Source organism: Erpetoichthys calabaricus, chromosome 14 (genome assembly GCF_900747795.2).
Source record: "Erpetoichthys calabaricus chromosome 14, fErpCal1.3, whole genome shotgun sequence".
NCBI classification, from domain to species: Eukaryota; Metazoa; Chordata; class Cladistia; order Polypteriformes; family Polypteridae; genus Erpetoichthys; species Erpetoichthys calabaricus.
This window is the reverse complement of record NC_041407.2, coordinates 92,591,175-92,608,366: the sequence shown is the minus strand read 5'-3', so window position 1 is coordinate 92,608,366 and position 17,192 is coordinate 92,591,175. Positions and strand designations below refer to the sequence as shown.

General features: G+C 41.8%; 1 protein-coding gene across 1 annotated transcript; it reads left to right on the top strand.

Annotated features, from left to right (window-relative positions):
• Positions 1 to 216: 216 nt before the first annotated feature.
• ppp1r1b (protein phosphatase 1, regulatory (inhibitor) subunit 1B) lies at positions 217 to 16,906 on the top strand. The gene is made up of 5 exons (XM_028819384.2): positions 217 to 452; positions 6,439 to 6,522; positions 8,142 to 8,217; positions 15,167 to 15,310; positions 15,404 to 16,906. Exons 1-5 carry the CDS (start codon positions 369 to 371, stop codon positions 15,505 to 15,507), a joined length of 492 nt encoding a protein of 163 aa, XP_028675217.1. The 5' UTR covers positions 217 to 368; the 3' UTR covers positions 15,508 to 16,906.
• Positions 16,907 to 17,192: the final 286 nt, after the last annotated feature.

Sequence of the window (17,192 nt, the reverse complement as noted above, 5' to 3'; positions counted from 1 at the left end):
CATGTGGACTTTTAAATGGGGACAATGCATGCTACTTTCCCAATTCACCATTGCCTTGGCTATAGTGGCTGGTGGCCAGTCTGGATTCCCTTACTGGTACTGAGATTATCTGTCCCAAGCCCCTCCTCCTAGCCACTCTCCCTATCTCTGCAGGAGGCCCTTTCTATATCAGAGTAAAAGAACTGGGAAAGCTGGCCTGACTTATCGCATTGCAAACAGAGACGTAGAAAGGACACAGAGAGTGAGAGAGAGAGAGAGAGAGAGAGAGCAAATGCACAAGGGAGACGGTGGCAGACGCAGCAAAGAGAAGCAGTGACAGTGGAGGCAGCTTTTTTCGTTTTTAATCTGGACCCTATTCTGCAGACTCAATGGACTCCAAGAACAGAAGAAAGATCCAGTTTGACATGCCAGCTACAGAACCGAGTCAACTAGACCCACGTGCTGTTGAGATGGTGAGCCCATGCCGCCTCGTGGTGACTTGCACTTGATTGTTTGCTTGGACTGTGCTTTGGCCAGGCATGAGACAGCCTGCTGAGTAGTGAAGTATACTTTGTGCTTTGCTGGTGGTTTGCATGAGGGTGCAGCATGGCATTTTTCTCTAAGAGTACCTTTTGTTTTTTTGTTCACATTATTGAGAAGCAGAAGGCACGGCTGATTTAGCTGGTTGTCTTGAATCAGCTCAGTCTGGAGGCTGCACCCTGCAACACCAGAATGGACTCCACTGAGGATTCAAGTTACCTCTTTATGGGTTGCAGGGATGAAAATAATGTGGGTGGATTGACAGGGGCTATAAAAGAGGAATGCATTCTCATAAAAAAATCATCTCCTGCCTCCTTGTTCATTTGAGCCAAAATGTATACAGAAATTAAAGTAAAGTGTCAGCTCTTTGGGGGCAGGGCACAACGGACTGCACAAAGGTCGTTGCAATTCGCAGAAATTACCGCTTGCGAAATCCCATTTTGATGGCTTATGATAAGCTTTGCTCAGATTAAATTTCTGAGAGCCTTTTTTTTCCTTTTGGTTTTTCTCTTGAATGCTCCCTTTTCCACTGCCTTGCTATTAATTCATAAAGTTCAGTGAGGTCCACATCTGCCTTTTAGTTGTGCCTCACAAGCTTGTACTTACTGCTCATTGCTTGGGGCCTGTGGCAATACATATTTTGGTGAGGAGGAGGTGGGTTTGGTGTATTGGGGTCTCATGATCACATCAGACAATTCCTAACATAGGGGATCTCCAGGAGGAACAGCTGAGGGGACTCTCAGCACTAATTAGAACTTGTTATTTTGTAGCTGGGAAAATACATTTCCAATCCATTAATCTCAGCTTCAGCTGTAATCTGCGGCTCAGAAAAGTCCAGTCAGGCAGCTGCAGGGCTGCCATCAAACACACACAAACAAAGGGTAAGAGACAGGTCTGAGTGCATCTCGTCTATCAGTTCTACTTTGCCCTTTGTCATCTTCTATTCCTGTGTGGTATGCACTGCATCTTGTGATGATCTGCTCAGTGTAATGTGCTATATAAAATACAGTTGATGGAATGATTTGATTGATTTATCTGGAAGCACTAAGTGTTTTTGCATAACATGAGTGTTATGATCGCTGTCTCTCTTCAAAAGTAAACCCACCCATGTTTCCCCTCTGTGCTTAGAAAGAAAAGGTGACCCAAACATCCATTAGTAAGACAAAGGATGGGATTTCAAATACAAATCATGCGAGTTGTCTCTCTTTTGCTCTCATCCTTGTAGAGCAACTGTTTATTACACTGAAGACAAGTTCAGAAAAAAGTGAGTGTACCAGTATGGCTCTGCAGAGTAAGGCGAATATGACAGCCAGCAAGTCCTACAAAGAAAAAGATTTATTTGTTTAAAAGCCCAGGCACCCAACTGCTCTTGGCTTGTGGATTGTAAGCAGCATGGCCCACAGTGCTGTGCGCTTCAGAGATAACAGTGACTGGGACCACTGAGGTGTGAAGCAGCATGCAAACACGTCACGTCTCAAAGTTATCACCTGCCCCGCATGGTGGAGGCTTTGAATGCTGGAGCTACTATCGTCATTTCCATATGCTGATCAGTATCTTGAAGGAGCTGTTAGTCTAAGAAAAGTTACTTTGTTTTTGTCTGCTGCTTGTAAGAGCTCTCTGAGAGCTGAGCTGAACGTCCTGTCAGCTTTCACTTAAACTGGTGGCACTGGAAGTGCATAAATTTATACTGCACTGTACCATACCCTTAACATGTGCTGGATCTCCCAAGAATACCCTTCAGCCCACCGCATGGGCCTTTTACCAGGCTTCCACCATGATGTGATGAGGCACCTCTTCACTTAATGACTATAGACCAGTGGCCCTTACAGTGCACATCATGAACATCTTCGAGAGGCTGGTCCTGGACAATATTAGTCCTCTTGTCAAAGACCACCTGGACCCACTGCAACTTGCCTATCAGACAAAGCTTGGAGTGGATGACACAATCATCTATCTGCTCCACAAGGCTTATTCTCACCTGGACCAAGCTGACAGCACTGTTATGATTGTGAGTTTTAATTTCTCCAGTGCCTTCAATACCATCCAGGCATACCATTTAAGTGGTAGGCCCAATGGTATTCAAGTGGATGAGCCTGTGTTCTAGATAGTGAAACATCTGTGAGTCAGACCACAGTTTGCGAGACTGAAGGACTGTGGATGTAAGCAACACTGGAGCACCAGAAGAAATGGCCCTGACTCCTTTTCTCTTCACTCTATATACTTCTGACTACAAATAGAAACAACAGGTCATGTCACTTGCACAGATTATCAGATGATTCTTCACTAATGGGATGTATTAAAAAGGAGAATAAGATAAAGAATAGCAGTCAGGTGGAGAGATTTGTTTCTTGATGCAAAAAGAATGGAGTGTAACTCAATATCAGCAAAACCAACAAAATGGTTATTGATTTTCAGTGCACCAAAGAGCCTCTACGTCCAGGAGTGGATATGGAGGTGGTGAACTCCTTCAAGTATTTGGTGGTCCACATCAGTCGCAGGCTGGGCTGGCCTCATAACAAAAAGGAACTATATACTGTAAGAAAGGGCTAAGCTGTCCCTTTATCCTTAAGAGATCGTATTGCTTTAATGTGGGTAGTGACATCCTTCACATCTTCTACAGGTCTGTGATGGCAGTGCGATTTTTAATACTATGGTGTGCTGCGAAAGAGAGGGGCCCACTGAATCAACAAGCTGATTAAAAGGGTAGGCTCAGCAATAGGACCTGTGGGAGGTAGAAACAGACGAGAGATTGAAAACAAAACTTAGTGCCATTATGAACAATGCTGTACTTCCTCTCTATGAAACACACACACTGAGGACTTCTAGACAACCAGTTACTCAGCAGAAGGATGTCAGGAAACACAACTGGGGTCCTTTATACCAATGGAATACACCCTTATAATGCCCCACTGTTACTGGGACTGCTCTTTTTATCTTTAGCCAAGTCAAAAGTTTTGTTTTTTTTTAGTTTTCTTTCTATTTAGTCATTGAAGTGTATATTTGGGGAGGAGGATTGTTGTTAGTCATACTATAATAATGTTTGTTTATTGAGGTTTTGTAAAAAGACAGATTTCCCCAGGTGACAGATAAAGTGCCATCTATCTATCTATCTATCTATCTATCTATCTATCTATCTATCTATCTATCTATCTATCTATCTATCTATCTATCTATCTATCTATCTATCTATCTATCTATCTATCTATCTATCTATCTATCTATCTATCTAATTAACTTACTAATTGGCTGAACCCATACTGGGACAGGTCTACCACCCTTAACCAATATGATGAGCTCTTTAAAGACTATCATTTATACAATAAGACATCTAATGGCCTCCACTCAACATCATGGGCCTTCTTTCTACCCAGAAACTGGAAATTCTAATGGACTGGAACCTTAATTTAGTTAGTTCACTGACACTCTCTATCCATATTGTTAAATCTCAATGTGAATCCAATATTAACAGCCTTTACCTGTGCTATTAACCCTTTAATAATACACCATACTGAGAACCACTAACTGGGAACTCCAGTAAATGGGTGGATCCGTAGTATGACTATTTTACCAGAATGCAGCAAAACTGTTGGATTCATACCAGGGCTACCTTACCCCATCTGTGGGCACTGACAGGTCCCACACTATGACTCCTTAATCAATGTTTACCTAAACATTGTTCCCGTACCTTGACTAATCCACTAGGATTCATCTAAATTGCTGACTCTGACTGTACCCGTACTATATCTAGTCCATCAGGATGCAGCCAAATTGGGAACACTGACAGGACTCATACCAGGACCACTCTGCCAGTCTTCAACCAAACTGTGGACAGATGATTGGACACATACTACGCCTAGTCCACCAATCTTCATTTTAACAATAGATACTACCCAGACCCATACTATGACTAGTCTAGAAAAGCATACCCAAACTGTGGTCATAACTGGACCTATACTGCAACTAGTCAACAATGCTTCATCTAAAATGTAGATCTTTACTGGTCCCATACTAAGACTTGTCCATCATAATGCTGCTAATTCTGGAGTCATACAATGACAGCCCATTCAGGGTTCACTCAAACTGTGGACCCATATCATGACGAGTCCACCAAGCTTCAAATAAACACTGCATACTACCATAAAGCTGTACCCAAACTTTGGACACTATCAGACCCATACTGCCCAGATTCACTAATACCATATGCTGTAGGGAAACTATAGACACAGCTATACAAAAACACTGACTCAATACAACTTCAAGTGGGAACAGCTCTTCCATGCAATACATGCATAGCAGTTCCTTCATGACTCTCACCTTTACCTAGGGCAGCAAAAAAGCTAGAGGTGGCCCTGGTACTGCAACTACTGTAGTCCACAAAAGCTTCATCCTAAACATGTACATGGAGTAGAGCCATACCATGCCTAGTCCACCCGGCTTCACATAGTGTAACAAGTCAACAAGATTTATTCCAAAAGACAGACGTTGACTGGTTCATTACTATGACTAGTCTGACAGGGTGCATCAAAACTACGAATGCCCTTGCCCGACCCATACTGTGGCTACTCTGCAAGGCCTCACTGAAACAGTGTACATTCTTAATTGACTGAATCCAGACTAGACTGTCACTGCTCTGCCATACTTTATCCAAATTTTGGGTACTGCATTTACAATGCTTGTAACATGGGCCTTCTTCCTAAAATATCTCAAACATTAACTCATACTGCAAGAATATCAGTGGCCCTCATCCAGGGCAGTCAGTCCTTTAAAAGGCTTCACCCCATATTGTGTGTCATCTATCAGGTTTCACCCACACTGTGGGCACTGTAGCTGGATTCAGAGCTGTAGCCAAGCCTTAGCGAAGGTTAGCATGGTTGCACCCAGTGAACTATTTAACATTTTCACAGACACTTTTGGTACCCTTATAGCCGCCTCCCAATATTCAGGCAATGTTTTAGCTACCTGCTGTAAAGCACTTTGAGCTTCTTTTTGTATGAAAATGTGCTATATAAATAAATGTTGTTGTTGTTGTTGCTGTACTGTCTAAATGAGCGGGCCCATACTGTGGCCACTTTGTCGAAACTATGAAACATTAGAATAAATGTGAACTTTCTTTATGCACACTGTTGGCCCTTCAGGCCTCATCATTGCCTTTCTACTGGCCAATGTGTCTACACCCATTCAGCAAGTAGATAGATAGATAGATAGATAGATAGATAGATAGATAGATAGATAGATAGATAGATAGATAGATAGATAGATAGATAGATAGATAGATAGATAGATAGATAGATAGATAGATAGATAGATAGATAGATAGATAGATAGATAGATAGATACTTTATTAATCCCAATGGGAAATTACCCTAACAGTTTAGTATTATCCAGTAAGATTTCACCAAACCTGTAGTCCGCAATGAAAAATGTGAGCTCCATCCTGCTTTTAAAGAATTCCACCACTAGGGTTCATCTCTTCTGTGGGTCCTCAGGGGGTCCTCCAGCAGCCTGCATTGTGTTCATTAATTGAGCAGCTTGTTCCAAAATGACATTTAATTTCCTTCTGAAATTCTTAGATCAGCTAACATCTCCCAAACTGCTGAACCTACAGTATGGCTGCCTACTGTTTATTTAAAGCTTAACAAACACTTTGCCCATTGTAGCCTGTCCATTCAAATTCACCATATGCATCTACTGTAAATAATGCCAAATCCCAAAAATGTCATTTTCAAAATACACACATGGGTTTGTTATTCTGTTGGCACATTAACAAAGTGCCCCACTGGAATTCTTAAAGGAGTTCACCTTACCTCGTTTCATATTGCATTGTGTTGTATAGCAACTGGATTCACTTCTTGTTGGCCCACAGACCTTCTTTCCAGACCTAGCCTCTTTACTAACACTTCTCTTTCTTGAATGTTTCAGATTCGGAAAAGGCGGCCCACCCCGGCAACATTGTTCAGAGTGTCTGACCACCCATCACCTGAAGAGGAAGGTGGGCCACATCAGGTTAGATAAGTAATAATAATAATAGTGATACATTTTCATATAGTGCCTTTCCTATGTAAAGTAAAGTCTCTTGATAAGCAAAGGGGCTGTATCCTTGGTGGTTCTTACCCCTAACGGCTCCCTAAAAATAGTTCTTGTAGAAAGTATGACTGTTAATTTAAAAATAAAGCACATTTACAGCCCCATGTCGTTTGCCTGAGCTTGAGAGCCACCAGAGAGCCAAAGGACAAGAGGAGTGCCTCAGTGCTCTCCATAATTGAGAAAGAACTACACCACCATAGGACAATCACCTTTAATGAGAATGGGGTAACATATCAAAGGACACAGGAGTTTCAAACAGGTGGGGGCTACTGGAGAGGAAACTGAAGGGACTCCATCAAGATGCTACATACTGCATCTGAGGTGCCTGACCCTCTAATTGCAGAGATAAAGGGGATATGGAGAGCTGGCCAAAGAAAGAGAACACCTCGAGTTCAGCAGGCAGGACAATGGTGCCCATTTAATGGCAAGGTGAACTAACAGCTACTTTGGTCACCAAGGGGTAGTACAAGGTCCATTACTGAGATGAATGGGACTGTGTTGTAGCTTTAAAAAGACAGCCAGCATGGAGACTATCAGTTTGATCTAGCTCCACAGGGTGAAACAGGTCTCAAGTCAGCACAGACACAAGATGGTGCTAGAAGTTTCTAGTCTGGTTTCCCTGTAAAACCAGACTAAGAGACTAAGACTAAGAGGTCCACCCCTGTTCCTGGATGTGATTCTGGAGCTAGGCCCAGACATAATCCCAGGGGGGTCTTAAAGCCGTCATTACACAAAGGGCCAATTGAGTTTAGAGGTGGACAATGATCTGGGTAGCAGGAAGAGAGTCCAAAGATTTAAGGCAGACAGAAAAGAGGTGAGAAGAAAGAGTGCTTTGGTGGTACATGAGATATGGTCTACAGGGCAGGCAGGGGAGATAAGCCTACATAGTTGGTAGGCCTTCTTGATTTATTGTTTTCAGTTTGTTTCCTCCTTATTTATCCCTTCATAGTGTGGATCAAAGAGAAATAAAATCACCTACAGGGAGATTAGGGTCCCTGGTATTGTTCCAGGTGTGGATAGACACTTGAAATGCACACTCCTTATTGTGACACTCATGAAGGCAGATGGTGTTAAGGGGTTGTAGGGTGCCGCATCTCTGTAGAGTTGGCACTTTTGGTTCCATCACTGTGTCACAATATGCCAGTTTTGCTGTTGACATGTTAATAGTGGCGCAGCAGCACACAATACAGCACTACTGCTTAATGGCACTTAGACTCCCATTCACTCCTGGGCTGTAGTGCCTTCAATATAAATTTGGCATATTCTTATGTTTTTAATATGGTTAGGTTGATTGGCACTACATAAATTCGGCCAATGACAGGCTGGCATTCAGTCTAGGGTGTGTCATTGCTTTGAGGCTTTTTGTTATCAGGACAGGCTCAGGTTCTCCAAAGCCCAATATGAATGCATTCAATCATTTCATCTATCGCCTCATTTACAATTAATGTTTTTGACATTCAGTTTAATACAAATATGTATTATACCAACCATTTTTACCAGCCTCTTACTCTTTTCTCAATGTCACACTGTCGTTGCAGCGAGTGCTGGCAGAGAATGGCATCCTCAAACCAAAACGTACCAACCTGTGTGCTTATAACCCACCTACTCTCAAAGGTACTGTAGCACCTAATGTTTTACCTTTCAGGAACCTTGACCTTGTGCGCTTCTGGACTTTGGAAACACGCACCAGTAGATGGCATTAATAAAAAAGTTCAAGCTATCATGCAGAACAGTTAGCACTAGTGAGGCTTATGGTTACATGTTTGAGAGGGTACCAATAGGTGGGGCACTGTTGTGTAGAATAATCTGACCTTTAGTATACATGTGAGGTCGTAACCACATACTTGTGAGTGGAGGGCAGTACGCATCATACTGTCTGAAATTGTACATCAGTGACAGATCACCAGAAGGTGTCACTGTTGAGCTCATTGACACATAGAGAATAATCCATCCTTGAATACTCTGGTGGATTTGTAACTAGAAGTTCATTAGTATATCACACTGCCATGCTCACAGACTCAAACTGTAAAAGCTGGATTAGAGTGCTTGTGAGGGTTTGTAGTTAGGAGTTCAGGAGATCATCTGGTGACCTTTGGTACACTTGTGTGTTTGTAACTGCACACGTATGAGAATATCAGTAGGTGTCACTCTGTCATCTCATCCATTGATCCATTGATCCATCTTCCTAACCCATTTATTCAGGGTAGTGTCACAGTAGCCAGAGTAGCCTATCCGTCATTCCAGACTTTCGTCAGGACAAAATTCCAAAGAGTATTCATGCAACTTTGTAACTATACATCTTTGCAAGCACCAATGGAGAGCACTGTTAAGTTCAAGGACTCATGCAAGATAGAGTAACATTGTGTACACTCCTGTGATAGTAACTGCACACATGTGAAGGAGTCAATAAGTAGCATTGTACCATTCAAGAATTGCCTAATCTACAGAACTCATATGAGTCTGTAACTATATTCCTGTGAGAGTAGCAGTAGGTGGCAGCAATGCTAAGTCCAAGCCATCCTGCATGGTTGCCTAACCCAGACTGTCTATGAGGACTTGTAGCTAAAGTTTCTGAAAGCACCAATAGGTGGCAGTGTTGAGTTCAAGACAAGGGTCTGTCTTTGAGTATTTTTATGGTCTTCCAAGTACACATATGAGAGTGCCAGTAGGTGAAGCTGTTTTTTATGTTACAGTCAAGGTTTGTTCCCTGGCTTATGTTTATGGTCCTTTTTTATTATTTTTGAGGTGTTATTTGTTATGTCATTTTTGTTACTATGTCATTTTCTGTAGAGATTATTTTGTTTATTTATAGTTTAGTGTTTATGTATTGTGTATTTATGCTGTCTTCCTATGTTCTTTGTGTTATGTGTGTGGAACCCCAAGAGACGGGTCAAACCTGACATCACTGTTGCTGGTTGCTGGGACCGCCCTCCACCTTTATGTTCTAGTGGATGATAGGATCCCAGCAGTGTGTCATTGAGAATTTTGAGATAGCATTGAGTAGATTCTGTTTTGCTTTACTGGTTTGTGGATCATTTTACTTTGTTTCTGGTCTCTGATTCTTTGGTTTGTGAATTGGTCTTGTTTGCCTTGGGTTGCTTTTTCAAGCATGCCTTTTTTGAAATTAATTTGTACTTTTTTGACATTTTCTGTGATTCTTTTGTTTTTACAAATAAATTCTTCAATTATAAAGATTCCATGTAGGACTTGTCATTCAAGCCAGAGATTTTTACAATTAATCATCTCTCTTGATGGACATTTATGAGTATGTTGAATTTTTAAAATATTCCCCCATTTTGGGCCTGTACAGGTCAAAGCCTGCCAGTGGAGTCTGGGATCGGGTTTGCCTCTAGGCAGACCAGTGAAGATCCTGGCCTGGCCTGTGGGTCATTTTCAAGACCTTTAACCCTTTTCATTATATTTATACAGTAATCCCTCCTCCATCGCAGGGGTTGCGTTCCAGAGCCACCCGCGAAATAAGAAAATCCGCGAAGTAGAAACCATATGTTTATATGGTTATTTTTATATTGTCATGCTTGGGTCACAGATTTGCGCAGAAACACAGGAGGTTGTAGAGAGACAGGAACGTTATTCAAACACTGCAAACAAACATTTGTCTCTTTTTCAAAAGTTTAAACTGTGCTCCATGACAAGACAGAGATGACAGTTCTGTCTCACAATTAAAAGAATGCAAACATATCTTCCTCTTCAAAGGAGTGCGTGTCAGGAGCACAGAATGTCACATAGATAGAGAAAACAATCTCTAGCAAACAAATCAATAGGGCTGTTTGGCTTTTAAGTATGCGAAGCACCGCGGCACAAAGCTGTTGAAGGCGGCAGCTCACACCCCCTCCGTCAGGAGCAGGGAGAGAGAGAGAGAGAGAGAGAAATAGAGAGAGACAGAGTTTGTTTTTCAGTCAAAAATCAATACGTGCCCTTCGAGCTTTTAAGTATACGAAGCACTGTGCAGCATGTCGTTTCAGGAAGCAGCTGCACAAAAGATAGCAACGTGAAGATAATCTTTCAGCATTTTTAGACGAACGTCCGTATCGTCTAGGTGTGCGAACAGCCCCCCTGCTCAATCCCCCTACATCAGGATCAGAGAAAGTCAGCGCAAGACAGACAGAAAAGTAAGCCGGGTAGCTTCTCAGCCATCTGCCAATAGCGTCCCTTGTATGAAATCAACTGGGCAAACCAACTGAGGAAGCATGTACCAGAAATTAAAAGACCCATTGTCCGCAGAAATCCGCGAACCAGCAAAAAATCCACGATATATATTTAAATATGCTTACATATAAAATCCGCAATGGAGTGAAGCCGCGAAAGGCGAAGCGCGATATAGCGAGGGATCACTGTATCACCATTTCCCAACAAAATAAGCCTCGACCCATACAACCAGAACCTAAAACTCAAGAGGAGGGCTTTCAGACATGCCCAAGTCAAAAATTGGGCAAAAACTTAAAAAGTTCAAAATACTAAAATAGTGCTTAACCAGTGCTATGTCCACAATTCTCTAAGACGTAATGCAGTTGGAAACAGTTCTCTGAGATTCTGGTCCTTGTTGACATGATTGCATCATGCAGTTTTTGCAGATTTGTCAGAATCTCCATTCTACCACATCACAAAGGTGTTCCATTGGATTCAGATCCAGTGACTGCGAAGGCCACTGAAGAACATCGAACTCATTGTCATGTTCGTGAAGACACTTTAAAATGACTTTTGCTGTGTGACATAGCACATTATCATGCTGGAAGAAGCCATTATAAGATGAGTAAATTGTGGCTATGAAAGGGTGCATGTGGTCAGCAACAATATTCAGACAGGCCGTGACATTCAAGCAATGATTGGTTGGTATAAACAGGCTCAAAGTAAGCCAATAAAACACACCATACCATTACACCAACAACAACAGCCTGGTTGGGTGTATGGATTCATTCTGTTGATGCCAAATTATGACCCTACCATCTATGTGCCTCAGAAGAAATCAAGATTCATCAGACCTGGATATGTTATACCAGTTTTCATCTGTTCAGTTTTGGTCAGCCTGTGCCCACTACAGATACACCTTTCAGCTTTTGGCTAACATGTGTCATATTCTGCTGTTGTTGCCCATCTGTCTAAAGTTACAATGTGTTGTGTATTTTGAGATGCTTTTCTGCTCATCGAAGTTATACAGAGCGGTTATCTGACTTACTTTAGCCTTTCTGTCATTTAGAACAGGGGTCGCCAACACCGGTCCTGGAGGACCACCATGGCTGCAGGTTTTCATTCTAACCCTTTTTTTAATGAGTGCCCTGTTTGTGCTGCTAATTAACTTCTTGTGAATTAATTTTAATTGATTTGCTTTTTTAAGTTTTGTTGCCCTGAATTTCTTCATCGTTACTCCGAATTGCTTCATTTCTGTCCTTAAATGGCACCCAAACAGAAATAAAATGTGAAGTGTGTGAGCCAACAGAAAACCAACTAAGTCAGGGCCTCAAACTCCAACCACTTTCACTCCAACCAGCTGCTTAATGAGGCACCAATTCTTGTTGTTAATTAAACCAGCTCTTTACTTCCATAGCTTGTTGCTGCTCTTGTGGTGCATTAGCAGACATTTCTGAAATTGTCGATTTTCTCTTTCTAAGAGCACTGTTAAAATGTTTTGGGGACCTGAGCAGACCAACATTCCTGAGACCTTTATCTTTCTTTATTTTCAGATATTGTATGATGGACACCAGTTGTTTTGGCTCATTTTGTATCTCATTATTGTTTGGTTGCTAATTAAGGAAAGAGAAACAATTAAGGGGTCTGAGTCTTCAAGAGAAAGTCAATTACAAATTAGTTCAAAAGAGTCAATTAGTACCAAAAGCAGGTCACTCATTAAGAAAAGTGTTAGAATGAAAACCTGCAGCCACGGTGGTCCTCCAGGGCCGGAGTTGGCAACACCTGATCTAGAACCTGCCTAGTGTGGAAGAAATCATTACCTTAAATATATATCTACCAGTAACGGCGCACTGCACGATAACATGCAGTGAATACACTTGACTTGATCATTCCTAGTTTTCAGACTCTTTCTCTGTACGTTTAGCATTCGTTTGCTCAGAGGTTGATGCACTTGCTGCTTCCTGAGCAGCTCTTCTTTTCCCCACCCTAGCGGCCCGCTTCTTCTCTTCTTTCGCTGGCATCTTTTTGCGTTAAAAATGATTAAGTCAGTGTTTGTGTTGCAATTACTTAGTACATTTTCCTTAATTTTTCACTTAAGCTGGCACTTAAGTCTTCAATCTGCCTCAAGAATGATTTAAGATATGAAGAGGTAGGGGATGTGACAGCGAAGATGGTAGGAATGAGAATGGCGCCCATAAGCATGCGCTGCACAGCCGCCTTGCTGGCCGCTGCTGAGAGTTGATTCTACAATAAAATAAAATAAAATAAAAATAAAAAGAGGAGTAACCTTGGAGCTCAATCATCACTACAAAAGTGGATAGTAGATGTCACGTAGTATATGTGTACCAAATTTCAGGTCAATAGTTCAAACGGTTTGCAAGCTACAAGTGATTTAAAATGCTGGACAGACAAACGAACAGCTACGGTAGCATATTATATATAAAAATTATTAATCAACCCAAAGGCAGGAGGATGCTTGACCATTTTGTCTTTTATTTCCCATCATGAAGAAGGATACACTCTGTGATGGAATGGTCACAAAGTAAAGATAGAGACCTTTATTTACTGACAACTGAATTTACATAAAGTGCTGAATTAATGCTTACTCTGATTGGTTCACTAGCTTTCATTCACTCTGATTGGCTTAAAAGCATGAGGTGTTTTAGCAATGAGCACTAACCAACTTACATACCCCAAAATAAAAGTCTCATTTCTAGTACATTCTTGGTCCTTACAATACTTTTCAATACTTCTTGAGTTCCTGTGTGCGTGACATCTGTCAGGTCTTACTCGGTACATGATAGTCTTCTTGAACCACCACCTAGAACCTTCTTGTTCTTTGTTGTTCACTTGACCTTAATCTGTTTTCCTGATATACTTGAACAGGTTTCTGACATTTATAAACCCCTTCATATTACTTCTAAAATAGATTATATACTTCAATCTGGAAAGGATACCAAAACACTTTATGCGCCATAACTATTTTACCCCTAAATGACTAGGTAACCCCTAAGTCTCATTTTACTTTCATGCTGGCCATTCATCTCTGACCTCTGTCATCAACAAGGCATTCCTGTTTACAGAACCACTACTCACTGGAAGTGTTTTGTTTTCATGCCATTCTGAGTAAACTCTAGAGACTGTCGCGTGTGAAAATCCCAGGATATCAGCAATTACAGAAATACTCAAATCAACCTGTCCAGGCACCAACAATCATGCCACAGTCGAAGTCACTAAGATCACGTTTTATTCTCCACTCTGGAGAGTGATGTAAACATTAACCGAAGCTCCTGACCTGTATCTGCATGGGATTATGCATTGCGATGCTGACACATAATTGGCTGATTAGATGATTTCATGAATAAGCAGGTGTACAGGTGTTCCTAATAATGTGCACAGTATACACAATACATACTCCAAATACTAAACTATAAATAAACCTAACAATATTTAAAAAATACATAATAACAAAAACTTCATGACAAATAATACTTCAAAAATAATTGAAAAATGGAAATATAAACATAAATAAGGGAACAAACCCTGGCTGTAACGTAACACTGCTCAGTTCAGGACTTCACAGAAGACTATGGGAATGAAGGGGCATGGCGTTTTGTGCCATGCTTTTTGACTTTGCCTATGTCACCACCTCCCCAGGTCTCATACAGAGTGGTGAGGTGAATTTGTGTACAGGCACATATTATATGAGCCAATGTATCTGCCTGAATTTCCAGAATGATGTTATCCTGATTAAAGTGACAGTGTTAACTTATCAATTAGAGGCCATGAATTCCTATTCCAGGGATCTTGTGACTTTTAATAGTGTTGTCATCAGTCCAAGATGCCTTATGAGCAGTTTCTCTTTGAAAGGTGTTATATAATATAAATACAGAGTGATCCATATGCTGTAAATCCTTATACTGCAATACAGGAAAGAAGTGTGATGGGCCCACAACACCGTAGCTTTTTCTGTCCTCTCATGCTCTGAGATGTGAGTTAATGAGGGTTGGTTCAAAGTCCACAAGTCAATATTGGGGTTAATGGTAATGTAGTTGAGCCCTAGAGAGTGAATGAATCTGGGGGAGAGGGAAAGAACAGCCACCTGGACAGCTTCCGGCTCCTGGTCATATTGCTAATCCACCAGATTAGAGTTTGGCAGCTGTGACTGGATTGCAGCTCCAGATTACATGAGCCAGCTGTCAGACAGTCCGCGCGGGGCACGCTGTACTGGTAAGCCTCTAGAACACAGGCCCAGGGCTGTATGCTGAGGACTTGTTCAAACAGAGCAAGAAGGGGACATGGGGGTGGGGATAATGGGGGGGGGGGGAGTTGTGCTTGACATATCGCTTCCAAAGAATTTAGCATCTGAGAATTATACAATAAACCAATCATCTTCTCTTGGTCTTTTCCTAAAAAGCTGTTCAGAGAATTGCAGAGTCCCACTTACTATCTCTGGGTGAGGGACTCCCAAGAGAAGATCCCTTAGAGCATGAGGAAAATGAAGAAACTGAATGTGACTGTCCTGCCGACAGCAGTAAGAGCATTCCTGAAAGAGGTGCAGGTAAGCATAACTCCTAATATGGCAGCAGCCAGAATGAGCCTGAAATCACAAGGCGTCATAATGAGGTCTAATCTGCCTGTCTGATCTCTACAGATGCACCAAGAGAAAGAAACTTAAGTCCTTGTGGGTCAGATGTCAGCAAGGAGAAAGAGACTGAGCAAGAGGAAGAGGCAGAGCATATATCTCAGGACAGCTAACCTTCATTGTCAGACTGAGGAGGGAACGTGCTTAAAAAGGAAGACGTGTTATCAGGCGGGACAGCTTCAAGTACTGTACTTCTATTAAACTAGCTCAATGCTCTCCTGCAGAAGCGCTTTTTTAATTCAGTTGAAGTCAGTTTCTCTTTATGCAGTGTTCTTCTTTGTGGGCAGGCTCAGAACGATCATTAGTGTAACGGACACCAAGCACCACACAATGTATTTGTGCATATTGTAGCAAAGCGCCTCCTGCTGGGAGCTCCAACCAGGACATAAAATGTGCCAAAGAGCTCCAGTTCTGAAAAATTATCAGTGCATGAAAAGCAAAGCAAGTGATGGTCACAGGAAGAAGCAAACAATCAAATGAAAAGCCAAAAGAATGGCCATCTACACCCAGTGAGTTGATTGGGTGGGATGGCTTACACACATAGCCTCCTATTACTTCACCTAGTCTTAACTTCACACTCTCACCATCTTCTCTCGTATCTCTCCTCTCCCATGTCCTGGCTGCACTAACAGTGCCCACTGAGCCTTTGCACAAACTCACCTCATGACCCTATGCTCAGGGCCATCTTAACGTATGGGCACAATGGGCACTTGTCGGGGGCCTCAGGAGCATAGGGGCCCATGATGTTTCTGATCATAGGGGCATCAGTGGACTACTTTGCCCAGGGGCCTATGATGCTGTTAAGATGGCCCTGTGCTATGCTCAATTTGAAACCTCCTATGGATGCCCTACAAAATGCCAGGGCTACCTAATTTCACTGCTCTCTTGATGCCCTGTGCTCTTTTACTATAAAGGACAGGAACTATCACAAAGTTTTGGGCAACTTGGAGTCTGTAATGAGGGGACCCCAACTTTCCCAAGTGTTGCCACCCACCAGCTTCTTTTCTGATTCTCATTAGAGTGCCCTCCCTTAGATTACCCTTTCAGGGAACACATTACACTTTCTAGGCATAAACCTCCCTTGTGATCTGTCTGGGATTTTTACACAATAACTTTCAGGTGTACCCTCTGTTGTCCAGTGCAGACATCCTTCATGCCATGCCTCAATAACTCTTTGCCCATCATTATAAACACAGTAAATAAAGTCATTGGTATGTTTTAAAGATCTAAAAATTAATCAAACTCCTCTGAGTTAAATCACACGGAAGTGTCAAAATCTGCAAAGAAATGGCTTACAAATCTGTAATGTAGGGAACAGGGACATGCTAGCAATAATAAACATCAGAGAAAAGCCAAGGGCCTTTTTCTCTTCCTGTCCCAAAGTTCTCTTTTTGTGGTTCTGTTTTACTGCCTGATTGAGGTGGGTGGGGGGTCAAAGAAAAGAAAGTTTTCAGTGTAAATGCCAAATCACCTTAGAGAAATAAAGATGAAGAAGTTAGGCTGCCATCATCACCAATGTGCAGTCCATTCTGTTAATTTAAAATGGATTTTTTGCTGTAATTCATAACACTTTAGTGGTTTTCTCTGTGGTTGACTGATGACATGGAGGAATGTAAAATGTTAGGAGGCCAGTTTGTTTAGGTAATCTGGTAGTGGACAATCCAAACCACTCAACGGTGGCTGTGCTGTAGCCATCTAGTACTGGGGTCCATGTTTGCACTTCTGATAGTCTTAATCCTGACATTTGTGTTTTCGCACTGCTTTTGTTTAGCACAATTCCTTCACCAAATAAATAAAA